The 27,027-nt window shown below is 62.7% G+C and overlaps 1 protein-coding gene across 3 annotated transcripts; it reads left to right on the top strand.

The window, feature by feature from the left end:
- Window positions 1–1,658: 1,658 nt before the first annotated feature.
- Window positions 1,659–25,679, top strand: ARHGEF16 (Rho guanine nucleotide exchange factor 16). 3 transcript variants are annotated; one of them, XM_043924155.1, is made up of 15 exons: window positions 1,659–2,002; window positions 10,149–10,752; window positions 12,545–12,590; window positions 13,536–13,705; window positions 15,289–15,345; window positions 15,746–15,906; window positions 18,325–18,477; window positions 18,636–18,765; window positions 19,536–19,610; window positions 19,923–20,015; window positions 21,945–22,096; window positions 22,278–22,466; window positions 23,318–23,391; window positions 23,924–24,025; window positions 25,003–25,679. In XM_043924155.1, the coding sequence occupies exons 2-15, from the start codon at window positions 10,168–10,170 to the stop codon at window positions 25,140–25,142; spliced, it is 2,127 nt and encodes a 708-aa protein (XP_043780090.1). In that variant the 5' UTR covers window positions 1,659–2,002; window positions 10,149–10,167; the 3' UTR covers window positions 25,143–25,679. The 3 variants fall into 3 exon arrangements, with proteins under 3 accessions (XP_043780090.1, XP_043780092.1, XP_043780091.1); XM_043924157.1 differs by lacking the exon at window positions 1,659–2,002 and adding an exon at window positions 6,646–6,690; XM_043924156.1 differs by lacking the exon at window positions 1,659–2,002 and adding an exon at window positions 6,782–6,858.
- Window positions 25,680–27,027: the final 1,348 nt, after the last annotated feature.

Genomic DNA, 27,027 nt, shown 5'->3' with positions numbered 1-27,027 from the left:
CTCTTCCAACTTCTCAGCATCCTCAACCCGCAGACACATGACTCCAACCTACATCTCCATCCACACCGGACCCCTCCCTTCTGTCTGGGTGTCCAGCTCTCCTCTTCTTATCGGATTCGGGACCTAATCAGGTAGGCTCCTGTCTCAATCACACCTGCAAAGACCCATTTTTCAAATAGGGGTACATCAATGCAGCATTCAGCTCTCAGGGCAGGGCACAGCCGACCTGGAAGCCCGGGGTGGGAAGGAAGCCTGGGAGCCCCCTAAAGGGCCGTCTGCTCTGGGCTGACCTGGCCCCGCACACCCGGGTCCCAGCCACAGGGTGGGAGAGTTCCAGAGACTCACCCCCACCAGCAGATGAGTGGAGGAAGAGGGCTGGGCGGTCAGCCCCGGGTCCTTCTTCCCACGCCAGTCACAGGACCCTCAAGCTGTTTCCTTTCAGCCACCAGCCCTGGGCGTGGACTCCGGGTTATTTCATGTGTCATCATCTAATCTCTGCTTTATAGCTGAGACAGCAGAGGCCCAGACAGGTCAAGCCATCTGCTCCTGGTCTCCTGTCCCCAGCCACACGCTCAGCCAGCCGGAGGCCAGACTCAGGTGGGAGGATGAACCATGAAGTGACCAAGCCGGGTTCTGAAAGAAGGTTTTAAAGGAAAGCAATCGCATGGGGGTCGGGAACCCTCTGGGCCTAGGTCTCCCCACCTGCCAAGACCCTCCAGGACTCCCCTAACCGTTCACTGCTGCTTTCTGGGCCTTGTGGTGTAGTACCCAAAATGGCCTCTGGAGGGCAGCACGTGCCCAACTTTCCCAAGAGCAGCCTGGAATCAGTCTGTCCGCCCAGGTGGCTGCAGGGAGGACTCCGCCCACATGGGTCAGCCATTAGCCCTCGCCCACTCCCCCCACCCAACATACACAGATGGGGAGGAAGCCACAGGCAGTCCCTGAGTATGCTGAGAGCGGGCTCAGCTATTGCCGCCCTGGGTTGATGTGAAGCTGGGGTTTTGGGGTGGTGGGTGACACAGGGCAGGTAGAATGGAGCGGGGAGGTGCGGGCCCTGCCTGGTGGACGGGCAGGTCAGTCCAAGCGCTGTTCCAGCACACCTCTCCCAACCCCCCGCACCTCCTGAAGCACCAGGGAGCCGGATTCCTGAAACTCCCTCTAAGGGGCTGTTGCAGCCACTGCCCAGGTGACCCAGCCTGAACAAGGCCTGGAAAGGTCGGGCTTGGAATCCAGACTGAGCTTCGTGCAGGCTAAAAAGGCCTGACTTTCCAGGCTTCGGCGACCTGATCTGTCAGGCAGGGATGATGCAAATGAATGCCGCGAAGGGCAACGGAGTGCTCTGAACACTCCAGGGTCGCCCTCTGACCGCCGAGAATCCAGAAGGTGGGGTCATTTCTGCAGCAGGGGAGGCCTTGCAAACCTTCGATTCCCCACAGAGCTGGTCAGTTTCCAGGAGGGCTTCCTGGAGGAGTGGGCAGCCCAGCCGGGCCAGTAAGAAGAAATTCAGAGTCGCATTGGTGGAAGCCGCGTAGCCCTGGCCTCACCCAGGCAGATGAAGCCCAGCTCGAGGGAGTAGGCCTGGGGGCGCGGCGTTGGGGGCGGTCCCGGAAAGGCGCTGGCCACCGGCAGGAGACTCCAGACTGGACTCAGAGGCGCGAGCCCGCTCGGCTGTGAGTCACCTGAGCTCCAGCCGGCCAGGTGGGGACAGTGACGCAGGCAGTGTGGCCAGGCACCTGGGGCGCACCCCGCCGGCCCCTCCCACCGCCGGCCCTCGGAGCGGGAGCCGCCGGGCGTACACCCTGCTCCACCTGGCCACCCACCTGGCGGGGCGGAGCGCCGCCGCCTCCCTCTGGGCCGCACAGGAAGTGTGGGGGCGGGGACGGGGAGGGACCGAGCGGCCGGACAGAGCGCGGGGCCGGGAACTGCCGCCCGCTGGGGCGCGGAGCCTGGAGGCTGGGCAGGCTGACGCGCTCGTAGCTCCGTCCTCCGCCCTGCAGCGCAGGTAAGCCTGGGGGACAGGTGAGAGGGGGACACAAGTGAGCCTGGGAGACAGGTGAGCCGGGGAAGGGACGGGTGAGCGAGGTGGAGGCGGGGGTTGAGCCTTGGGGAGGGGGCTGGCCCCTTTCCTCTCCTTCGCTTTTTCGGAAAGCCCCGCCCCAGGGGCCGCGACACTTTGCGGCTCCCTCCCTCCGCAGTGGCTGCCCAGCGAAGGCAGCGGGAGGGGACAAAGCCTGGCTGGACCTAGAGCCCCTGACCTCACTCCCCGGCTTCAAGCGTCCCAGCTGCCCGCTCCCTTTTCTCCTCTAAGCCCTAGGGGACACTCCTCACCGTGGAGGGGAACACTGCAGCCCACTGGGGCATCAGGGCTGAGAGATCCGTAGGAAGCCCCTGGGACCTTTGAAAGCGGGTGGAGGAAAGGAGCAAACGACCCTCCCAACAACTCTGGAGAATCTGTTACCCAAACCCACTTTGGTACCAAGTGTAGCAGCCCCAAGAATGAGGACCCCTCCCCACCCTGGTGGGCAGACGGAGGGGACCTGCTCATTCTTGGCTAAGGAGGGTGAGGTTGGGCTCCTGAAGCTGTGGGTGCCACTGATTCCAAGACCCCTGTCCTAGCTGCCCAACCTCCGTTTCTGCATCCCGGAAACAAGGATCTGTTTTGAGATTCAGCTGAACCTCAGCTCAGCAGGGACCACATTGGTGGTGGGGGTAACTCCGCATCCAACCTGGGGCTGAACAGTCTGCACCTCTTGGTGTGGGGGCTCAGGGGGTGCTTGTCAGGCCAACCTGTCTACCCTGCACCCCCAGTGACTAGTGCTTGGACGTGAGGGCCCCGGGTCCAAATACTGGCTCAGTGTGACCTAAGTTTGTCTGTGAAAGGGGAGCAGTTAGGTGCTGACTCAGCTGAAGCTGGCTCCTCTTTTGGTCGCTGCCCTGATGATGCCCACAGGCTGTAGAAGCCGGCATCACGTCTTGAGCACTACCCAGGGTTTCCCCCGGTCTTCCCTGGCACTTGCAGGGGGGAGTGGTAAGCTGGCAGAGGCCCCTCCCCCCACCCTCTCTTACCTGGGCACCTAGGAGGGAGGAACGTGTGGGGAATGGGAGCATGCCAGTTCCCCAAGGGCTCTGATTCCCTGGGGGGTTAAGGGAGGGGCGGAAGATTGTCTCTGACCCTACACGGAGATTCTCTTCACCTACATGGGAGGAAACCAGGTGCAGAGGTGAGGTGGCGAGACGTGGCTTGCCCCTGAGACGCCTGTCTGTGCGTGACCCACTGGGCATGGCACTCCCCACGTCTGGGTCCTGGAATTTTAGTTTCAGTTTCTGAATGGATCTCAGCTGCTTGTCTCCTTTGCCTGAGCCAGTTGCCTTGCCCAAAGCCTCTGACCACCTGTATCAGCGTCTTTATTTCCAGGGAGAGTCGCTGCTCACCCAGGCGTCCCACTGGGGCAGCGAGGATCTAGGTCACGACGGGGCCTGGCTCCTCACCCAGCTCTCCGCTGACCGTCAGCCTGACCCCAGCAGGTCACATTCCCTCTGCACCTGGTTTCCTTGCCTGGCAGAGCAGGGAAATATCCGCCTTCCAGAAGATCAGTGAGGGGTGAGACACAGTGGTCCTGAAGGTGTTTGGAGGATGCCCGAGGTCACCTGTCCAGGCTGTCTGTCCAAGTCAGGGCTCTGATTTCTTATCCGGGGCTCCTCAGGGGAAACAGCATCTGCAAGCCTGGCACAGTGACTGGGTTTTCGGGATGGCTGTATTGAGAGACAGAATGGGAGCCATTGGCCAGCTGAGCCAGGAGGGTGGTTTCCATGATAACCTGCAGTGCCCGGAGGTGTCATAGGTGCACGAGGCCCACCAACCCCCTCCGGCTGCCAGGTCAAGTGCAGCCAGGAGGGTCTCCCAACCCCCATGGAGGCGGGTGAATCTCCAGTTAGCTGAGACAAGGTTTCTCCGCCTCATCACTGCAGACAGTTTTTCCAGATGATTCCTTGTCATGGGTGGTCCTGTACCCTGTCGGGTATTGAGCAGCGTCCCTGGGGCTCTACCTGCAAGAGCCTCCAGCTGTCCCAGCCACCTTGCAGACAGACCCGTGTGCTGTGTGGTTTATGAAGTCCAGTCCTGCCCCGAATTCCATGTGACTCCCAGTCTCCAGCCTGGCCAGGCAGAATTACCTGAGCACGAGGCCATCATGGTGGGTCAAGTTTGCCTGAGTGAAGACAGGGTCATGTGAACGGTGCTGGGGAGGCTGAGCCCCCCACCCCAGGCAGGGTCTCATCAGCCGGACCTAGAGGAACAGATGCCCCTTGGATGGAGGTGCTGTGGTGACCTCACCCGAGAGGTGGCAGGTCCCATAATCGGTGCCGTGTGGATCCTGGTGACTGTGAGAGCTCAGTGATCAGAGCCCCAGGCCAGGCAGGAAGGCTGTGCTTCTTCAGGGCAGCCCACGGGATGGTGCTGAGCCTCCTGGGGTCCAAGAAGCCCATCTTTCGGGAAGAACGCAGGCTCCGGGGGTGCTGGGCTGCAAGGGCCCCTGGGCCAGGCCAGCCTGAAAGGCAGAGTCATGTCAGGGCCAAGTGCAGCTTAGGACTGGACAGGCTGAGTCGGGTCACCTGAGGCTGCCGGAGATGTCCCCACCTCCACCTTCAGCACACCAGCATCCCCCTCCTCCCGACCGACCGAGCCCCATGTGCCCCTTACCCAGCTCTGCATGTGCACTGGGGATACAGGGAGGCTGTGAAGTGAAAGTATTAGTCACTCAGTCGTGTCCAACTCTTTGCAACCCCATGGACTGTAGCCTGCCAGGCTCCTCTGTCCATGGGATTCCCCAGGCAAGAATACTAGAGTGGGTTGCCATTTCCTTCTCCAGGGGATCTTCCCAACCCAGGTTTCGAACCCAGGTCTCCTGCATCGCAGGCAGATTCTTTATGGTCTGAGCCACCAGGGAAGGCCCTTACCTATCCACCCCTGCACATGCGCTGGGGACACTCAGAGGCTGCTTAAGTGGCATGGGGGAAGCTACTGCTGTGGTTCCCAGGACCCAGCTGTGGGGGCCTCCCCAACCCCCCTCTGAGTTGAAGCCAGCAGAGCGTCACCTGGGAGGGGGCACAGGTGGGTCTGGAGCCTCTGATAGTGCTGCCCTGGTGGATTCTGCTTGCTTGAAGCAAAGTACCAAGCGGGCTAGTTCTCCGCCCAGCTCACCAGGACCTCTTCAGGGAGACGGGATCCCAGGAGAGAAACAGGACAGGTGCCCACAGTACTAGCATTCATGTGTCAGCTTGGGAATTGAGCCCAGCTGTTTGTGGGGACATGGACAGGAAGTCATCCCTGCTCCTGAAGGATGCACACACTCCTCAGGGGGACAGAGGGACAGATGGACCACACACAGCCCTTGTCACCATGGACACTGGTTGGGGAGCTTTCCAGGGCTGCCTTTGGTGGGGAGCAGACTTGCCTCTGTGGCTTGAGTGGTCACTGCAGGATGTCTGGCCTCTCTCAGCGACATCATTGCCCAGAGAACATGGCTGGCATTGAGTCTGTGCTCTGGGCCCTCCCCTGTGCTGGCTGCAGGACACCAGGCAAAGGCCAGTTTCCAGTGAAGAGGATGAAAGAGAGGCTTTTGGAGCCAGTTGATTGGAGGAGTCCCTAGACACAGTCCCAGTAGGGAATCCCAAAAAGCCTGCCAGGCAGAAGTGTGTGCTTGTGTATATGTGCTCCTGTGTGTGTGCCCACAGGGCACACAGGTCTCCCACCAGCACATGCCTGACTCCTAAATGGAAGCCAATGGGGATGTTGAAACAGCACATGGAATCCTTGAAACAAGAACAGGCTTCTTTGCATCAAGAGCAGGAGAGAACTCTTGATGGGACCATGAAAACAAACATTTGGTGGAAGGCAGGAATCTCCCACAAAGGAGGACGAAAGGCAAAGGAAAGAAGAGGTCTGAAATGAGGAGAAGGTCTCAGCAACAGCTATTCCAGAAAGAGACCAAAGCATCAGAGGTGGGAGAAATGATCAAAAAAATAGCACCAGAAAACGTGCGGACCTAAAAGGACGCATGATCCCGTGGCTCAGGGAGTGAATGCATACCCATGGCTGCGTCCGTCCTGTGAGCAGTAAAGCAAGGGCCCCATACCCTCAGTGACCAGGGCTAGGGAGCCTCCGATCATGACAAGGAGATGAGGTCAGACCAGCGTCGGTGTCTCATTGGCAGTGGAAGCTGGAAGCCAAGAGAAGAAGGCTTCTCCATTCCTGAATAAAATCATCTCCAGTGGGACTCTCCAGGCACAAAGACGACATTTTCAAAGGTCTCCTCCCATGACCCTGCCTTGGGAAGGTGCCAGGGGGTGGGCCATAGCTCAGTGAGGAGGAAGGGAGGAAAGGGGAGGACCAGGCTGCAGGGTGGGGGCCAGGGTGCCAGCTCCTGCCCTGAAAGCAGGCAAGGGACGGCCTAACAAGGGAGGTCTGATGCCTGGACCTTCTGAGCACACCATCCAGATGCCTGGGGCAGGAGCACTGGAATGCACGGGAAAATTAACAGGAGGAAAACCAGCCAGTAAACAAGAGGGAATTATTAATGGGAGGGAGGCTGGGCCGGCCAGGCTAAGGCAAACACCCACAGGGTATGGCCGAGCTGGGCTGGAGCCTCGAGCCTCGTCCGCTGGGCTGGAGACAGTGGGTGATGCCCACAGGTAGGAGATGGAGTAACCACAGCTGAGCCTTGTCTGAAATTGGGAGAAAGCCGAGAAGCTGAGAATGGTGCTTTGTGGCAGGCAGGGTGGGGGTGGGGCGTGAGGAGAAGACGCCTGTCTAGGAGGATCAGCCTCTTGGTGCTGCTGGACTTTTGAACCTACGCCCAGGTACCTCTGATCAGCTCAACCCCGGGAGGAAGAAGACGGGCCCTGCGACAGCTGCAGCCCCAGGAGCTAGCTCCAGCCGGGCCCAGGCTCTGGGGTTCATGCAGAGCAGGGATATCAGCCCACACGCCTGGCACAGTGCCCCCCTCCTTCAGGCCTGGGTTCCAGGCCGGTGGCACCCCAGGCCTGTGGGTGCGGCCACCGTGATTGGAACCCAGGTCACACCCAGCAGGGGCTGGCCTGACCAGCTCCATCTGGTACCTTCCAGCTCCAGAAGAGACTTTGTCCTCTCCTGGGAGAGGCCGTGCCACTGGCCGGGTCTGGGCTGGGGCTTCAAGGAGGGGTCAGGCTTGGAGCCCGAGATGGGGAGGAGTCGGGGAAGAAGGAAGAATGAGGGGCAGGGCGGGGTGTCCATGGGCACCATAGTGCTGGTGCAGGCCTCTCAGTGCCTGCAGCGAGTTTTTATAACAGTGTAGCTGCCCTGCAGTAAATACACCATGGCTAGAAAAAAGGACTCAGGGTCTCTCCCGGACACCCACTCGGGTGCATCTGCTTCGTGTGTGTGTGTGTGTGTGTACACATGCTCGCATGCGTGTGTGCTCAGTTATGTCCGACTCTGTGATCCCACAGACTGTAGCCCGCCTGGCTCCTCTGTCCATGGAATTTTCTAGGCAAGAATACTGGCGTGTGTTGCCATTTCCTAGTCTAATCTGCTTCGTGTGCATAGATGGAAACCTGCAGGAAACCCGTTTCTCAACCCGTCCTGGGTACTGTGCAGCCAAGTTAACAGGGGAGGCGGACGGGGGGAGGTATGGACCCGCCCACAGCTGCCGGCACCGCCTGCGGAGGCCTAGGGTGGCTGCCCTCCTCAGCCTGGTGACTCAGAATGTCCCCAGGAATGCGTGGGCCGTCGCCCTGCTGTGGGGGTGGCCAGGGCTCCAGGGCCAGCCGCTCCCTGCGGGCACGGAAGCCTGAGCCGCACAACCTTCCTGGGATGGTTTTAGTGGAGAACCTGTGAGCTGGGGCAGAGAGCGTGGCGGAGAGCCAGGCCTCCGAGGGAGGGGATCCAGTCGTTCCAGCTGCCCCTGTAGGTGAGAGGGCAGGACGCGCTCTCCCTCCCTCCCACAGAGCCGCTGGGTGAACCCCAGGGTCCTCCCCAGACCTGCAGGGAAAGTGGCATGGGGCACCGTGGTGAAGCTCTGAGCCAAGGCTCCCTGCCAGCAGGGCCACCTGGGCCGGTGACCTGGAGCCTTAGCTCTCCATCTGAAACACAGGCTCCCACCCTTGACTGGCCTTTGTAACTTGAACGTTCAGAAGTTCTACATACATTAATATGAGAAGCGGATGAATGATGGCTATCTTTGTTTCCCCTAAAAGTAAACAGGGAATAATGAAAGGAGCATGTTCCCTCCCTGTTACGTTCTGATCCTGTGAGGTTCTAAACCACCAGCTGATCCTCTTGAGGCTCATAGATGACCTCCTCTTCAGCACTAGTGACCCCCCGCCCCCAGCTGCTCTGTGGCCAGGCCCCTATTCAAGCACTACATGTACAAGCTCCCTGCCCCTCCCAGCAACCTCAGGAAGCGTGGGGTGGGGGGGTGATTACTATTGGGCCCACTTTACAGATTTTGAAACTGAGGCGTAGGGAGCAACAGAGGGAAGTGACAGTGGCAATGGGAGAGAAGATCCTCAGGGTGGATTGGTCAGTGGCCTGAGGCTGGTGCCCAAGAGGCCCAGGGTGTGGCAGATGGCGTGGACCGTCCACACTGGCTAAATGATGTGCTCCCAGCCAGGGTGAGCCAGTCTGTGCTGCAGCAAGTAGCTCCATCAAGTGCTTAGAAATGCAGTCTGTGGGGCCCTGCTCACCCCAGGCCCATGGGGCTCCATCCCCGCGCACATGCCCGCCATCCTCGCTGCAGGGGAAGGCATGGCGGGAATCTTGCGGCGGTTTCTGAAGCTTCTGCCAGGAGGGACATACATCCTTCTGCTCAGGCCTGGCCATCCTGGGAGGAGGGAAGCGGGTGTACTGGTGGACAGACGGGACAGAGGGCTGCCTGTTGGTGAGGGGTGGCGGCTGCCAGGCCAGCCGAGGGCTAGAGGATGGGGGTGGGTGAGGACGGAGAGGATGAAAGGGCCAAGGTGCAGCAGGCTGCTGGGAGGGACAGGCTGGACCATCCGAGGGGATGCGGGCAGAGCCAGCTGTCCTCGGAAGCACCCAACACAGGCCACAGCGGTGCCCAGGGAGCAGCAGCGTGTGCTGGGGCTGCGGGCTCAGGGTCAGAGCTCTGCAAACCTCCCTCCTGGGTTCCCGTGCACACTGTGACTGTGCCTGGCAAGACTCTGGAGATGGATTGTCGGCCCTGTTCTAAGTTCAGAAGCCTGGGAAAGGGCGAGTGTGTCTCGGGGCCCAGGGTAACGCTGTGTAGACGACGGCCATGGTGGTATCGCTGCGTGTGGGGCTGAGACAGGGAAAGGCTGTGTAGACAGCAGACACAGTGGCTTTGCTGCTCATGGGGCTGAGAGTCAGGGAAAGGCTGTATAGATGGTGGCCACAATGATTTCGCTGTGTGTGGGGCTGAGATTCGGGGAAAGGCCGTGTAGACAACAAACACGGTGGCTTCTCTGGGTGTGGGGCTGAGAGTCAGAGCAGTCAGACAGGCCTGAGTTCAGATCCTGGATCTGTCGCTTCCTGCCCTGGGTCCCGGGTGGGACTGGCCCCGGCCTCTCTGCCCAGTGAGAATGGAGACGTGGTGCCCCTCGGGCTGGATGAGACATCACACCTACACCGGCCCCTCAGAGCCTGGCCTCGAGTACCCCAGGGGGTGCAGCCGTGCTGTCTGCTGCAGGCCTCAGAAAAGCCCAGCAGGCAGAACTGTTGATCGTTCTCTTGTTGGCTGTGGGAAATGGTGCCAGGAGGCCAAGTGGCTCTTCCAGTCCAGATCTTTGGGGTCCCAGGCCACACACCTGCACTGCCCCAAGCTTACCCCGCAGCAGAGGGAGCACAGAGGCGTCGCCAGGCCAACCTCTCTGCAGTCTGTGTCTGCCTGGTCCCCAAAGCTCAGACAGCCTGTCGTCCGCCCGGGTCCCTGAAGGTCTGTGCTGTCCCAAGCTTCCCCAAGTGCCTCTGGCCAGCTGTGTACTGACTTCCCTAGGGACTCCCGGAGACTGTGGGCGATGTAACAGCCAGCTCGGCTTCAGGTGGCAAGACCAGCCTTTGAGCACTGGACCCTGGTTGACTGTACCCTGGGCTCTGGCTGGATCGGGGCTGCCCTCACCTCCATCCTTTTCCCCAGGGTCCCGCGGCCATTCAGCATGTCCCAGCGGTACTCTGACAGCTCCGTGGAGGAGAAGCTCCTGGAATACCGCTTCCACTCGGAGCTGCAGCTAGATGCCAAGGGGAACCCAGCATCTGGGCTCCCAGTGGTCCGCAGCTCCCTGCACAGCAGGAGCAATGCCGCCTTCCAGCCAGACACCCCAGCACCCCCAGAGCCAGCCCCCGAGTCCCAGGAGCCCAGGACCGTCATCCTGAGCACGCAGAGCCCAGCAGCCCTGAAGATGGGCACACAGCAGCTCATACCTCGGAGCCTGGCCATGTCCAGCAAGGCTAAGACCCCAGCCCGCCACCAGAGCTTCGGGGCAGCCATGCTCAGCAAGGAGGCTGCCCGGCGGAACCCCCAGCTCCTCTCGGCCCCCAGCTTCTCCCTGGATGACATGGACTTGGACACGGGCCCCGGGGGGATGCTGAAACGAAACCTGAGGAACCAGTCCTACCGGGCAGCCATGAAGGGCCTGGGGACTCCGGGCGGTGAAGGGGGCCCTGTCAAGCTCACCCCCAAGCTCCAGGCTCTGGCTGAGGAGCCTAGCCAGCCTCCTGCTCGACCTGCAGCCAAAAATAAGGTAGGAGCCCCGTCTCTCTGGTCAGTGGTTGGGGGGAGGTGGGAGGGGTTCTGACCACACCTTCACATCATCATGCAAGTGCCCGCTTGCACAGGCTCCTGGGGGGGTTCATTCCTGTTAGCCCAATAGCTGCTCTGTGAACAGAGTGTGAATGTCCCCATTTTATAGATGAGGCAGCGGAGGCTTTGGTCAGGAAGTTGAAGGCATCCTGGCTCTCAGCCACAGCAGGGAGCAGTGCGTGAGGTGGGGCTCTGAGCCCCAGGAGGGAGCCAGCCTATCTGGAGGACGGGTTTCAACGGTGGCTTTGCTGCATCAACTGGCCCGGGCTCTGTCTGCCAAGGGCTTCCCGTCGGGGACTCAGGGGGGCTGATGACAGGTCCAAAGTTGGACGCTCCCCTGCATACTGTCCCTTGCTGCCCTGCCTGACAGCCGAGTCAGGGCTCTCTGTGCCCAGGGTGCCATCCTGGTCACCTCCTCCACCATGGGCTCCTGCCCAGACCATGAGCGCTGACCCTGATCTGGGAGAAGCCCAGACCACCTCCTGGTGATGCTGCAGGCAGAGGGGAGGGGAGGACCTGAGCCATTGTCCTCAGGCTAGAGACACCCCTGGTGGGAGAGGCACCCATGTCGTGCCTGCCTGAGAGCCTGGACCACAACTCTCCACACCTGCCCTGGGCCAGGCCTGCGGGGTCCTCGTTATTAATGCTGGCTTTGTGCCTCCAGCCGACACTTCCTGAGCCCTCAGCCACCGGGTTGACAGGCCCTGGGAAAGCTCCCAGGATGGTGGGGCCCAGGGTGTTATGGGGTCACCGTGCGCTGGGCTCAGGGTGCTGAGAGAGCACAGAGGAGGGGGTCCCCAGGAGCTCAGGGCCTTGGGGGGAGGGGCCCCAGAATAAAAAGGATTAAAGCAGAACCGTGGACGCGGCGAGTGGGGGGCAGGTGGAGGAGAGGTCAAGGCAACAACAGGCACCCAGACCTGGAGGCGGAAGGGATGGGGGTGCTGGGCGGGGGTGGATGCTAGGTGGGGGGTGGGGTGCAGGGTAGCAGGGGCAGCAGCTAAATGTGCTGGGAGCACCATGGCTCTAACCAGCACGGGGAGTTTCAGGCCCCAACTTGTTTTGAGAAACCATCTTCTTCTTTCCTGGAACCCACAGACCTGCGAGGTCAGGGGAAAAGGATCCTGGACAAGGAGGCGGGCTCAGAGCAGCAGCTGGAGGGTCCAGGGTGTGGGGCCCTGAGAGCCCTGCCCATCCCCAATCATCCCTGCAGACCCATACCCCATCAGCTGCAGGGACCCCAGCCTGTGCTGGGACTGGATGCTCACCTGCCAGCCCTGCTCCTCCTGCCGCCCAAGGTCCCAGACCTGGGGGGCATGCATGCAGCCCCAGCTCCCCACCCAGCGCCCCTCGTGGTCATCTCCCAGCCACAGCTGTACTGCCCAGCCTCCCTCCAGGCCTGGTTGTGACGCCCCACTTTCATGGGCATCCCCCGTGTCTACACGCCTCCACCTCCAGGCAGCCCTTCTGGACCTGCCCAGCCCTCGGTAACCTGCCCTGCCCACTCTGAGCCCCCGTCCCATACTGTCCTACCTGCCCTGGCCTCTGCTTGGTGGCCCTGCATCCCTTGTGGAGCTGACATTTATTGCGCACCTTCTGCATGCCCAGCAGAGCACCTCCCATTGGGCGTGATGTCATGCTTGGAGCGTGCAGTGGTCTCTGGGCTGGGGGAAGGGAAAGCTGTGACCCTCACCCACCCCACCTCCCACTGACCACCTGTGTGTCTCTCTGCACAGAAGGCGCTGGGGCGGAAACGTGCCCACAAGGGCTCCTTCAAAGACGGTGAGTGCGGCCGAGGGCCCCCCTCGGACAGCAGCAGCCAGACTGGGCCGGGGGCTGGTCTCACTGGGGCATCCAAGGGAGGTGGTGAACGTCTTGGGTGGGATCCCTGCAGGGCCTGGTAGTCCATCTGGCCCTGCATCTCTGATAAGCCTGGAAAGTTCCCTTGGACCCTGCCGTGCCAGGGGTGGGATAAGGGCAGACAGGCCCCACGCTCACTCACAGGAGCTGTTTGTCACGCACACTGTGTGCACCAGGCCCTGCCAGTGAGACCAAGGCCTGGGCAGCAGTCACACCGTCCATGGGACCCCAGTGTTGGAGGCTCGGGGCCATGGGTGATGGCTGGGTGTGGCAGGGCCCAGAGCAGGGCATTCACCCTGGGTGGGCTGCCGCCAGGACCCCCTGGGAGTTGGAGGGGTAGGTGCCCTCCCAGCCAGGATGGAGCCACTGGTGGGTATGAGAGGCTCCAGCTGGACAGGCCTCTCCTTGAGCCCCAGCCTCTGTGGATAGCACAGGCCCGGGCTTGGGGAGGCGTCAGGATCAGACCCCAGGAGAGCAGCAGCAATGCCCCAGGTCTCAGGGCCGTTTGGAAGGGAGAGGCTTGTCTCAGTTGCCACTAGCTAGGCACCTGCCCAGCGGGGCTGCCGTGCGCGGCCATTGCAGAGCACCCTCGGTCCCCCGCATCCCCCAGGCCGTGCAGTTTGGCCCCTGCCACGCTCCAATTTGTCCACTTAGCCCTGGTCCAAAGGTGCCACATTTGGCACAGAGACACCCTGGGCTCCCAGCAGCGCCATGCAAACTGGCCGGCCCGAGAGGAGCCCACTCTGGAGGCCCTGCACCACCTGACACTCTCAGGGCCGCCTCGGGGGGACTCGACCTGCAGGTCCCTAGGGGGGCCAGACCGTTCAGAGCCCCCAGGCCTACAGGTGACATGCCCCCTATCCCCAGACCCCCGGTTATACCAGGAAATCCGGGAGCGAGGCCTGAACACCAGCCACGAATCCGACGATGACTTGCTCGATGAGCCCCCCAGCCCTGAGGGAACCCGGAAAGTGGACGCCCCCATCGTGGTCAAGAGCTACCGGCCCCCCCAGATCACCTGGAGCCAGCTCCCAGAGGTAGGGGCTGCAGTGGCGGGGAGAGGCCATGGGTGGTCCTCCCAGTGAGGGGGGAGCCGCCTAGAAGCACCCCATCTGTGCTCACTTTTCTGGGGCATCTTGCTGATGCCTCAGAGCTGGTCTGCCCCACGGGGCACCTTTGAGGGGTTACTGGGGGAGAGGTTAGAGGCAGCTGTCGTCTGTGTGACAGGCATCCCACAGGTGAGTTGTAATGCCCTCTACTCCCGGCTCATGCTGACCTGTAGGGAGCTGTGGGCATGGGGCACCCCTTCCCAGGGTGCTGACCCTGAAATGTGCCTGGAGGGTCCAAGTGAGGAGGCAGGAAGGGAGGGGAGAGGCCAGACTGAAGCCACGTGCCACTACCAGGCCCACCGCCACCTTCCACATCTGAAAATGGGGTTGGTCCCCTCCAAGCAGGGCGGTGGGGTCTTGGTGGAGAGCATAGCTGAGACAGAGGCCCCCGAGCTCTAAGTGGAGAGACAACTCTCGCTCCCCAGGAAGGTGCAGCTGGCCCGGGGCACACGGACTGTTGCCCCATCCCCTGGGAGCCAAGGAACAGCTACAGGGCAGGCTGTGGGCATGGTGGGCAGTGGGGTGAGGGCCCCTGACTGTCCCTTCTGTCTGTGGTACCACAAGGCTCCTCATCCAGACCCCGCGGGGTACGAGGGCGGCTGAGGCACTCTGACCGCCTACTGAGCTCCATGACACTGCCTGCCATGGGGTCATTGGCCAGGGAGGGCCCAGGAGGGGACGGGGTGAGGGCAGAGAGCTGAAAAGGGCTGGAAACGCACGTGTGTTCCCACCTGCCGGGGTACACCTACCTACATGGACATGACCTCCGGGGTCAGAGGTGGGTCAGGATGCTGCACCCTAGAAGGGCATCTGAGGTTCTGCTCTCGGTCACCTGAGCTTGGGGCATCTCAACCCAGCCTCTGGGCCGAGGAGGGAGCTTGGGACTTACCTTCCCAGCCCAAGCACTGGTGGCAGCCTCTGCCCAGGCTGGTAGGGAGGGGAGAAGGATCCAGTGGCCCTAGTCCTGTAGTGGGCTCCCCCGATGGTCTGCAGGGATGTGGCCTGATTAAGCAGGCCACACTCTAGACAGGGCAGCTGGGGGCCAGGGGGCTTGACGGGTAGAGAGCGGGGCAGTGCGCCTTGCTGGAACACTGTTAACCCTACCTCCCGGGCAGGGTGCTGACTCACCTGGCCCAGGTGTGCCTGAGTCACGGCCCTGTGCCCCGCACGCCCCTCAGCTTTCCCGGGGCTCTTTGCCTCTCCACCATCACCACCTCCCACCTGCCACCCCAAGCAGCTCTGTAGGACAGGGCCCCCACCTGCCTCGGGTGCCTGCTGGCCTTTCCCTCTGGACACCCGTGCTCTCTCTCGGCTGCCCCGGGCACTTCCCAGGGGAGGTTTCCACGGCGAGGAGAGACGTGGGTGACGGAACTGAGGCGGGACAGGCCAGCTCAGCGGCCCCACTATGCCGAGCCACGAGGGGCAGCTCTGACATCCACGCTGGCTCTAGTCCGACAAGAAGATGAGCATCTGGAAGGTACATCCCGTGATTCAAGCCTTGCTGTCTGCAGGTGGTGGAGTTGGGCATCCTGGACCAGCTTCCGGCTGAGGAGCGCAAGAGGCAGGAGGTACGGGGTAGGTGGGGCGCCTGCTTCTGACAGCCCAGACAGAGGCAGGGACAGCAGTCATGGTGATGTCACCCGCTCACTCATTGCCTGCCTCCTGGTACCAATGATGGCTGATGCCCTGGGCATGGTGAGAGTTTGGAGTGACTACCATTATCCACTTTCCACACGAGGGTGGGAGTCCTTGCCAGAGTGCAAACCCAGGAGAGCAGCTCACCACCCACCTCCACCACCACAGCTGTGCTGACAGCCCCAGCCAGGTCCTGTCCATCGCCCCCATCATATCCCCACAGCCTGAGCGCTTGTCACCACCACACCCTGGGCCAGGCCCCCGTGTGGCAGGGTGGCTGCGGGCAGGGCCAGGGGGCACAGCTGCCCCACATCCGCTCTGCTCTCACCCCAGGCCATCTTCGAGATCCTCACGTCCGAGTTCTCGTACCAACACAGCCTCGGCATCCTGGTGGCCGAGTTCCTGCAGTCCCGGGAGCTGCGGGCAACCATGACCCAGATGGAGCACCACCACCTCTTCTCCAACATCACAGATGTCCTGAGCGCCAGCCGGAGGTGAGGCCCAGCCCGGAACCCCGACAGTGGCCCAGGCTCTCAGGAGGGTGGGAAGGCCGGGGCTCCGAGTGACCCTGGTCTGCAGTGTGGATGGATGGTCTGGAATTACCTTGCGAGGGCAAGAAGCACAAGGACCGCAAGGGCCCCACCAGGAGCTGGCCCCAGGGCACACGGACGCAGAAGGCCAGTGATGAGGCATGAGGTGCCTGCAGAGCGGAGCAGGCGGGGGCAGCCTTGAGTTGCAGGCCCGGGTCATATTCCACAAGGAGGCATCTGGGGCCCGACCCAGGGCTCTGGTTGCAGGGCCGGGAGGTGGAGGAGGGGCCGGGTGTGCAGCTGCAGGCCTGGGCCTGTGTGTGTGTGTGTGTATGTGTTTACTTCCGTGGAGGGTGAGATCCAGTCAGCACCCATGTGGTCCGACCCCACGCTGCCCTGCATCCTAGACAGCCCCGTCACACCCTCTGTGGTCTCCCTGAGCTCGGCGTCCTCTCCCTAACCTAAGGGGGAGGTTACTCAGTCTGTCTACCCCCTTGCAGATTGGGGTGAAGTGTGGGAAATGATCAAGTGTTGGACCCCCCTCACTGAGTACCCCCCAGTCTGCTGTCCCAGGGCTCCCATGGAACCCAGGGCCATCTCGCTCCTGGGATGGCACTTCCCACAGGACTCCAGTGACTGGCTGTGGGAAGTCTGAAGCCCCTGACTCAGCGGGGGCCTGGGGTGGGCCACCCCCTTCTGCAGCTCTGACCTTTGTCCTGTGTCCCCAAGCGTGGCGGGGCTGAACACATGGACCCTGCTCTTTCTGTCTTCCACAGAACCCAGGCTCCATCCCTGCCCCCTAGTGGGATGTCACGGCCTCCCCGAACCTCTGAGCTGGCCCTGGTAGCTCTTAGCCACTCCCAGCGGCCTCCCCAGGAACTGGCTATTTGGGGTCAGCTGCTGAGGGCCAGCTTTCCCAGACCTTTCTCGGTATCGCCTGTGAGAGGCGCTGACCAATGTGGACTGCCCGTGCACACAAGTGTGTGTGTGGTCCTGCATCTAGGCAACCAGGCCTCCCTCTTGGGGCAGGATCTTAGGGGGTCCCCATCTGCCCAAAGTGTGAGTCCTCAGAATGCTCCCACTTACAGGAAGGGCAGCCCCATCATGAGTGGAGGGTCAGGCTGGGGCCCAGTGAGTGGGGGCCTGAGGACCCCTGCCCACCTCCAAGCCAGGCCTCATTCCGCCTCCCTGAGACCCTCACCAGGCTTACCAAGGATAATAAGAGTCAAGGGCCCCAGGGCAGGGGGCCACAGATTGGTGAGGTTTCCAATCCTCCTCCGGGGTGGAGGAACCTGTCACGGGTCCTGGGTGGGGCTGCTGGGGGCTCCTTGGTGTCTTCAGAATTGGAACCTGGGCCCTCCTCCCTCCCCTCCCTCTGCTCGCCCTACTCACCCCGGGAGGATGGTAAGGACCGTGCTGGACTGGCTGCCTGGGCCAGCTGGCTTCCCCACGTGGGGCAGGTCTTGCTCGGGACTCTGCTGTCTGCCCTCGAAGGTCAGCTGGCTGTCTTATCTCCCAGACACCGCCCCGGCCGGTCCCGCCAGCCCCACTCAGCAGGCTCTAAGAGTCGGATGTGGGTAGAGATGCTCGCTCGTAGCTTGGAGCCCAGGGTTGGTCTAAGCAGCTGGCATGGGGAGGGGCCTTGAGACAAAGGGCTTTGCACAGGGGCAGAGCTCTTGGGGTGGGAGGCCCCTAGCTGCCTTGCCTAGGGCCTGGTCACATGATGAGGCCTCAGGGTCCAGCACCTTCTGGCTGTGCAGGGTGCAACTGAGGCTCCAGCCAGCAGCTGACACCACCAATGACCTGACGCGGGTCCAGCCAGGCCCAGCCTCAAGGCAATGGATGCCTGTGGGAGCGGAACCCTAGGCAGCCCTGGGTTAGCACCAGCCAAGCTCACTTATCTTCACCTCCCTCCCCGAGTCCCCAGTTACGGATGAGCCTCAGCAGGGACCCCAGCAGGAATTGGGGGTTTTCAATCACCTGCAAGGAGCAGAACCCCTGCCCCGGCCCTGAACGAGGCAGAAGGGGCCAGGCCTCCAGCCAGATCTGGGCATTTCTGATGTCCCAGGGAATCAAGTCAAAGTGACAAATTCTTGGTCCTACCTGTCTGCATCCCATGATACCAATTAGAATCTGTGCCAGAATCTCACAGGGAGTGGCCTTGGATTTGGCCATGGGTATATGCCCAGTTATTTCAGGTTTCAGGAGCTGATCTGGGGTTTTCTGAGGAGCGCTTTGGACAGCTAACCCACCCGGTGCGCACTGTGGTGGCTGTGTGTGTGTGTGTGTGTGTGTGTGTGTGTGTGTGTGTGTGTGTGTGTGCACACGCGCATGGCCGTGGACAGACCAGCAGCTCCTGGCCCCCCACCCCCACCCCCACAGGTTCTTCGAGGACCTGGAGCGGCGACACAAGGCGCAGGTGTGTGTGGAGGACATCAGCGACATCCTGGAGGAGCACGCGGAGCATCACTTCCACCCCTACATCTCCTACTGCTCCAACGAGGTCTACCAGCAGCGTGCCCTGCAGCGGCTGACGTGAGCCGGCCCCGGGCCCGCAGGGTGGGAGGGGGCCTCGGGAGAAGCAGGCCCCTCGCCTCACTGCTTGCAGCCCAGCTTCTGCGGCTTCCCTCCGATTCCCGTTTCTGGACCAGCCACGCCACCCGCCGCAGCTGAGACCCCGTTCTCTGTTGCAGAAGCAGCAACGCCACCTTCCGGGAGGCCCTGCGGGCAATCGAGCAGCGGCCGGCGTGCGGGGGTCTGCCCATGATTTCCTTCCTGATCCTGCCTATGCAGAGGGTCACCCGGCTGCCCCTCTTGACCGACGTGAGTGCCTGGCCCTGGCCCTGGCCTGGCATTGCTCCTCCTGACCTCGCCGAGTGTCTGTTACATACAATTATGAAGACAATTGTAAGATGACTTTAACCGCCACGGTGACCATGGCTGCCCATAGAGCTCTCTCTGCTGGGAGCTGCTCCAGCACTTGGCGGGTTTTGTTCACTTTCCTGGTGGGTCACGGGGTGCATTCACATCCCAAGTCTGATTTGGTGTCACCCAGACCCCTGCCGAGTGTCAGTCCAGGGTTGTGGCTGCCTCCAACCCAGAGCCCCTCGGTCAGTTGTCCTGTGTGGACCTGGGGTGACCCAGACTCCATCGCCGTCCCCAGGGGCTCCCTGGAGTGGCTCATGCTCTGAGATGCCAGCTCATGGGACAGGGGTTCATGGGGCTGAAAACTGCACAGGCACACACAGGTACACAGGTGTACACACACGGCAGGCACAGTGCATGTACACACATGCACACAAGGGCCCAGCTGAGCTCTGAGAGGCAGCCTGTGGCCCATGCTTCCTGGGTCAGCGTCCCAGGCAGACAGGATATCAGACCCTCCGGGGCCCTCTGGGACATGGAGAAATAGAGGCTTCGGGCCCTCCCTGCTGGATGAGGACAGCCAAGGACTGAAGGGGTGAGGCCTGGCCGGAGCCCTCTGAGTGTCCCCAAGGTCTGGCACTGGTTGGGGAGCCCCTGCCCCAGGGAGGCCGCTGAGCCAGGGTACAGGAGGCTGCTCGTGGCTTCTCATATGCAATGTCTTCCTGCAGACACTCTGCCTCAAGACACAAGGCCACCCCGAGAGGTACAAGGCAGCCAGCCGTGCGCTCAAGGCCATCAGCAAGGTGAGGAGGACCTAGAGTAGGAGGGGGCGCATATATGAGGTGGGGACCAGCCCAGCCTGACTGCAGAGACCCTGAGGGCGGGGCAGAGAGTGTTTCCAGGTGGTCCCTCCCAAGCTCCTTGCGTGCTGGTGGGAAAACTGAGGCCCAGAGAGAGTGGAGCTCACACAATCAGTGGGCCTGGGCAGGACGGGGACTCGGGCAGCCATGAGGGCCAGTGCGTGGGCAGCCAGGCCAGGCTGGATGGGGGGTGGGAGTGGGGAGCCAGGCCGTGGCCCAGCCTGCGGCAGCCGCTCTCCTATGCACGCCCCGCAGCTGGTGAAGCAGTGCAATGAGGGCGCCCACAAGATGGAGCGCACGGAACAGATGTACACGCTACACACACAGCTGGACTTCAGTAAGGTCAAGGTAGGTGCCCCCCCCAGTCCCGCCCCGGCCCTGCTCTGAGGTCAGGGGTCACCGTCCCCAGGCTGCAGGCTGCAGACAGGCTTCTGGGGGTGACCCCCACCCCCACTGTGAGGCCTGGGACTGAGCTCTGCCTCTGCCTCTCCAGCCCCTTCCCCACCTGAGAGCGGCCCCCTTGGCCACAGGGCTCAGCTCCAGCTCTCCTGCTTGAGGCTGGCAGGGCAGGTGGGCCTCTCTCCAGCCTGTGCCCCCACCCCCAGGGCTGTAGGAGCAGAGGGTAGACCTGGCGGCTGAGTTGGGGGAGCTGGCAGGCCCAGCCGCAGGGCTCACCCTGGGCTAGGGCTCCTTGTCAGCTGCGCTGGGAGCCAGGGCTGGATGACCTCAGAGCCACTCAGGCTTCCCTGTCCCTGCCGGGTCTGGAGGTCTGGTGGTGGAGGTCTCGGCAGCCTACAGTGCCTCCCAAGCAGGCAGAGCTCAGACCTCTGCCCCCACAGCTCCTCCACCAGCCCACAGACTAGCGCATCCTTGTGTGGTCCAGGGACTGCCCTAACCACTGCCCATGGCAGTGGGAACTGCTGGCTGGAATTAGGGCCTGAAGGCAGCCTCTCCCCATGCCCCCTCCCCCTCCTCCCTGCCATACTAACCTTGCTACTCCGCCCCAGCCTGTATGCAGTAGAGCCCTGCGGGCAAGGTGGGATGGACAGGAGACTCAGAGGGAGCCTGGGGCAGCTCTGTGGGTGGGGCCTCAGCTTATCATCAAGCAGACTGAGCTACTGATCTCCAGTCTGCAGAGGCAGCTGGGCAGGCCAGAGCCGGATGGGAACCCGCCATGGGCAGGCAGGAGGGGAGGACAGTGGAGCCATGGAAGGGGGACCTGGAGGCTCAGACAAGGGCAGCAGGCTCCTTGAGGGTGGGTCAGGGTGGGCTTCACAGAGGAGGCATTTGAACCCTTGGCCAAGGTCCTGATCCTCTCCCTGTCCAGGCAGCAGAGTTCACGTTTGGAGTGAAATATGTCCCCGGCCATTGCAAAGACCCAGACTCCGGCCAGGCTGACCCCTGAGCGGGGCTCTTACCCCCTATCCCCATCTCTCAAAACTGGAGGGCTTGGGGGCAGAGGAGCAGCGAGCCCAGGTGGGAGCGAGGGGGCTTAGAGCCCCTATAAGGGGTGGGGTGTGGGGTGGGGCATAGTCTGGGGAACAGAGGCTGGTGGGCAGGCCCTCCCAGCTCTCCTCAACCACCCCTCTGCAAAGTCTTTTCTGTCTGCCTCTCCCCATCTCTTGCTAGCTTAGCAGGCCAGGGCGTCGGTGCTGGCCACGGTGACGTGAGACCCCTGTGGGCAGGGGTGAGGTGTCCTGCCTGCCTGTGCCTCTCATATGTCCCCCTTAGCCTGGCCTGTTCTCTAGGCCACTTAGCGGGGAGGAACTTCATTTACAGGAAAGGCCCCTGGACACCAGTGTGGCCCTGCACATCAGGGGGCCCCTCACGGTCTGCACAGGTGTGGCCAAGCCACCTGGTTCAGAGGGGCCCTCAGCAGGTGCCCAGTGGACCCCTAGGCCTGGCTGGAGGCAGGGCAGGCCTGTCCTGGGTTGCTGAGCAGGATCTGGGTCCTGGCCTGGCACAGAGCTGCTGCCCCATGGGGCTTCTGTCCGCAGACTGAATGGCCCTTTGTTTGAGGCCTGGATATTAGCTCTCCCTTCCTCGATCTAGCCCCAGGGAGGCCTGGTCACCCTGTTCTCAGAGGCAGGGCTTTGTCCCCTCGGCTGCATATCCCTGCCCCCCAGGACTCATCCCAGGAGCCCCTGCGAGACTCACCCCAACTCTGCGTTGCCCCCTAGTCCCTTCCTGCCCCTCCCCCAGGACTCCATCTCCTCCCTGCCCCCAGTCCCTTCTTGCTCCCACCAGGACTCACCCCATCTCTGCTCTGCCCCCCAGTCCCTCCCGCTGATCTCTGCCTCCCGATGGCTGCTGAAGCGTGGGGAGCTCTTCGTGGTGGAGGAAACTGGGCTGTTCCGGAAACTCGCCAGCCGGCCCACGTGCTACCTGTTCCTGTTCAATGACGTCCTGGTGGTCACCAAGAAGAAGAGGTGGGTCCCCGCCCTGGACGCCAGGCTGCATGGCCCTGGGATGAGGAGCGGGCAGCAGCCGTGGCCTTGGAGCCAGGGAGGTGGGCTGGGGCTGGCCCTTGGGAGCACCCTTCCGGCTGCCTGGCCCTCAGGCTGCCCACAGACCCCTGCAGCATCTGGCCAGCCACCTGTCTCCCTACAGCGAGGACAGCTTCGTGGTCCAGGACTATGCCCAGGTGGACCACATCCAGGTCCAGAAGATGGAGCCCTCGGAGGCCTCTCTGCCTGGGGGCGGCAACCGCAGCTCCTCTGTTCCGCACCCCTTCCAGCTGACCCTCCTGCACAACAGCGAGGGCCGCCAGGAGAAGATCTTGCTGTCCTCTGACTCCGCGTAAGACGGGAGGGCTTCCTGGAGGCGGGGGCGACCCTGAGAGCTCCGTGGGGACGGGAGGCTGATCCAGGGCTCCCAGGCAGTGCACTGTGCCAGGGCCAGCCCAGTTCTCATGCAGTTCACACTCCTGGGCTTGGGGGAGGACATGCCAGGTGCAAAATGTGCAAATCAACTGTCCTTTGTGTCCAAGGGGGCGAGGACTAAGGGAAAACAGGCAGGGAAGGGGGGCTGCCTGGTGGGGGCCCTGGGCAGGGAGCTCCAGCAGGCCCAGGAGGACAGCAGGGCTGGAGCACAGGGTGGGGACCGTGGGGGGCAATGAAGTCAGAACAGTGGGGGGACCAGCACACAGAGAGGTACTGGCCAGGTCTCCACACCTCCACCAGCAGGGCCCCTTCCCAGGAGGGAAGCCGAGGCTCTATTTCCAACAGCGGACTGACGGGGGCAGGGCATCCCGGACCAGCTCCAGGAAACAGGGCAGCCTGGGTTGTGGGGGTGCAGCCGCTGCCCGAGTCTGTGGCCACAGGCAACTGAGACCTCAGGTCAGCCTGCCTGGGGGAGGCCTGCCTGCCGCTCCTTCCTGAGTCTGACTTCCTCCACCTCGGCCCCACCCCAGCGCAGTGGGTCAGGCCGACCAGGGGGGCCACCCACTTACACCTCCCACTCAGGGCCAGCTCACCAAAGGGCACCCGGGCAGCGTAAACCTTCATCCCACTGCCTTCACACCTCGAAGACTGTGGGGCTCAGGGACCCCCATCTTCCCACCATGTCACACTGGCTGGGGGGGCGTGAAGCAGAGGTCATCAGCTGGTGGGATCGGCCTCGGGCCTCACTCACGCGCACCCTGCCCCCAGGAGTGACCGCGCACGGTGGATCACGGCACTTACGCACCGGGAGAGGCAGGCGCTGGGCCCCCCGAACAAAGGAGGTGAGAGCCTGCCCTGCACCCAGCAGGGCTCACAGCCCCTTCCCTGCCCGGGGGCGGGGGTCAGCCTGGAGCGAAGAGGTGCTGTCCAGCCCTCAGTCCCCCCCACAGCCACCCCCAGGGTGACCTGCCTGGGAGGGACCCTACCCCAGGTATGTGTGTGTCCATCTGGGCACACAGACCCAGCACTGGCTCAGGACCTCGTCCTCCCAGCTGCCAAGTGACCGGGGAAACTGAGGCCCAGGAGCTGGAGTGCACTGGCCTGTAGAGCTGTCACCCAGCCCGGGCCCTGCCTGGCCCCTGAGAAGCCTGGAGCGCCCTCTGCTGGTGCTGAAAGCGGGAGCAGCAGGTCCCACAGCCTCAGGAGGGGTCCCGGCTTTAGCGGAGGAAAGCTGCCCGGTGACCATGCGCTGGGACACCTGGGGGCCCCCGGGCTTCACTGAGACCAGGCCACAGCGGCTGTGTTGGGACAGGAGCCCTGCCCGCCCCCCCCCCCCCCCGAAACAGTCCTGCCGCTGATGCCTGCCCTCCCCAGACCTACTCCAGGTGGAGATCACTAAGGCCTACCTGGCCAAGCAGGTGGACGAGATCACACTACAGCAGGCGGACGTGGTCTTGATATTGGAGCAGGAAGATGGTGAGTGCAGGGTGATGGGCCTGGGGGGGTGCGCACGGGTGGGGGTAGATGGACGTAGGGGTTGCTCGGGGTGGGAGAGACGGGCCTGGAGGGTGCACAGGGGGGTGATGGATCTGGGGTGGGTGTACGGGGGGAGCGATGGGCCTGGGAGGTGCACAGGGAGGGGAGATGGACCTGGGGGAGTGCATGGGGGGGCGGTGGGCCTGGGAGCTGTACATGGGGTGGGGGAGCAATGAGCCTGAGGGGGTGCACAGGGGGGCAATGGGCCTGGGGGGGAGCATGGGGGGTGATGGACCTGGGGGGTGCACGGGGGGTGATGGACCTGGGGGATGCGCAGGGGGGGCAATGGGCCTGGGAGGGAGCATGGGGGGTGATGGGCCTGGGGACTGTACACGGAGTGGGGAAGTGATGGGCCTGAGGGAGTGTACAGGGGGGCAATGGGCCTGGGGGATGCACGGGGTGGGGGACAATGGGCCTGAGATTTGCATGAGGCGGGCAGAGAGGAGGGGCCGGCAGGCTGGTGCTGAGTGAGAGTCTGAGAACCCTGCCCAGAGTCCAGAGCACTGTGGTGTGGGCGGCTACCCCAAGTCCCCTAAGGAAGCAAGCACTGCATGGGCTCACACTGGGCCCAGGGCCCCCTTCAACAGCCTGCCTCAAGGATGTCTTCCCATGAACCAGAGTCTCGGGCTCAAAAGTGGGTTCCTGGTCACTCCGTGTCCTAAGCAGGAGATTAGCCCCTGCTAGCAGCTGCTCAGGATGGGCCAGGCTGGTTGGAGCAAGCTCAGCCCCTGAGGCCAGTCAGGGCCAAGCACCTGCTGGAAGACCAGCTGGCCGCGTGACCTTGAACAAGGCCACTGGTTTGGGGCAGGGTCAGCTCCAAGGGATGCCTGACCCTGGCATCTTCTGGAACGGTAGCTCTGAGGGCTGAGGACCCGACTTAGGGGCCCCACCCTCACCTGCCTGGTGTCTGGATCCAGGATGGCTCTACGGCGAGAGGCTGCGGGATGGAGAGACGGGCTGGTTCCCTGAGGACATCGCCCGGAGCATCACCAGCCGCGTGGCTGTGGAGGGCAACGTGCGCAGGATGGAACGGCTGCGTGTGGAGACGGACGTGTAGCTGGGTCTGCCAGCACCTCGCCAGGCCAGGCTGCGGCCATGCAGTGTCAGTCCACGCTCCAGCAAGTGGCCCCACCTGTTCCTGGGGAGCGTGGTGGGCTGGCCCCTGGGGCCTGAAAGGTCCAAGGCCCGGTGGGCTGCAGCATGGGCTCTGGACACTTCCAAGGAGGATGGTCACACACCCTCGGGGGAGCATCCTCCCGGGGAGCATTCTCCAGGCGAGCTCGGGAGCCATGCCAGCCCTGGCCCCAGGCTGTGTCCCCAGAGGAGCCCTGTCTGACCTGCTTGCTGGCCTCACCCTCCCCCAGCTCCTGGCTGCCCTGTCCTGTCCCCTGTGCACCTGGGGGCAGTTAGGCGGTGGGCGTGTGATAGAGGCAGATGGACCTGAGAGAGCGGGAATCACCTGGAGGGGTCTCCCTCCCACGCCTGTCCTGCCCCAGCCTTAGTGCCCACAGCTGCCCCGTGTTCCCAGAGGTGACCCTGCAGTGCCAGCACTGAAGTTGTGACTTTGAGACATTAAAGTATTTCTTCAGCACCTGGATTTGCACACTTGTGAGCCCCAGCAAAGGCTACAAGCAGTCCCTGCAAAATTCCCAAAGTGCCATGGGCCAGAACTGGGCCTCCCATGTGTGGTCACCTGTGCTGGGCCCCGGGAGCTTGTCTGGGCCCACATTCATGGTCACCCTGTGCCAGTCCTTGGCCCTGCCCATCTGTCCACCTGCAATGTTACAGACAGGGTCATTCCCATGAAGCCCCTTGAAGCCGAGCCTGGTCATTGGGTCTGGGGACTCGGGGACATGGCAGAACCTCTGGCGGAGCCCCACTAGGGTGTCCCCCCCCATCCCTCACCTCCCTTAATGGCCCCACTTCCCAGCCAATCTGCTTGCCAAGGACCCCCTGGTACTTGCAGGTGGGTAGAGGTGGGCTGGCCTGGGCTCAGGGCAGGGGGATAAGTGTCCTGCTCCCCAGGAGAGGGTGATGGCCAGCTGGTGGCAGGGTGCTGCTGGGCTAGGTGTGAGAAGGACAGGTCCACTTTCCCAGGAAGCCCCCTGACAGCCCTGCCAATTTCCAGCCCATGCCCAGCACCTCTCTTGGCCCTGGCAGCGCTGTCCTTGGGGTGGGGGCTCCCAGTGTTCTGATGATCTGCCAGAGCCCTGCTGGGGCCCTGTCGTGCTTAGGACAGCTGGGGTGTGGATCCCTGCCATGACCAGCGGAGGGTGACTGGGGGAGACCCGCCCTCTGTTCCTTCCACCCATCCCTGGGGCTGGCTGCAGGAGGAAGGCTGGCAGGGGCCTGAACCGGGTGAGGCTGATCCAGGCTCCACCCACTGAATCTGGTGGTGGGGTTGTTCCACACCAGGAGGGAGGGGCAGCTCCTTCCTTTAACCTCCAAGGTGACCTCCATGGCCTCTGGCAGCTGGAAGAGCCATCCTGAGCAGAGTGTCTGCAGGATGGTGCGGGGCCAGGCTCAGTGTGAGAGGCATGATCTTGGGGGTAGGGATCACCAGAGATCAGGCCCAGCTCCTCCCCCCTGGTCAGGTGCTCCAGGGTCTAGGGGCTCCATTTTCCTACCTGTGAGCTAACTCCATACTGTTTTCTTGGAGCTGCTGGGGGGCAATCTGGTGACCAGGGTGAAGAGCAAGGGTGTGTGTGTGTGCACAAGCATGTGTGTGCACCCTTGGCAGAAGTGGGGGGACAGTGTTGCTGTGTAAGCCCTGCAGCATCCCTGCCCCTTCTCTTCCCCTGACCCTCAGGTGGGCAGGCCAGCCGTTGCCCATCCTTTTCCAGGTGTGTTTTTGGTATGATGGAAAAGCTCTGAGGCACGTCCTCGGTTACTGACCTGGGGTCTGCAGCCTCAGCTGGTTTCCTTCTGCAAAGTGGATGCAG

This window comes from Cervus elaphus, chromosome 14 (assembly GCF_910594005.1).
Source record: "Cervus elaphus chromosome 14, mCerEla1.1, whole genome shotgun sequence".
Classification (NCBI taxonomy): domain Eukaryota; kingdom Metazoa; phylum Chordata; class Mammalia; order Artiodactyla; family Cervidae; genus Cervus; species Cervus elaphus.
The sequence above is the reverse complement of the archived record's forward strand: the minus strand, read 5'-3'. Positions and strand labels throughout refer to the sequence as shown.

Coding starts and splice junctions, on each gene's coding strand:
- ARHGEF16 (XM_043924155.1), top strand. CDS start 10,168: ATGTCCCAGCGGTACTCTGACAGCTCCGTGGAGGAGAAGCTCCTGGAA. Junction 12,591..13,535: donor CAAGGGCTCCTTCAAAGACG/GTGAGTGCGGCC, acceptor CCCTATCCCCAG/ACCCCCGGTTATACCAGGAA. Junction 24,026..25,002: donor GATATTGGAGCAGGAAGATG/GTGAGTGCAGGG, acceptor GTCTGGATCCAG/GATGGCTCTACGGCGAGAGG.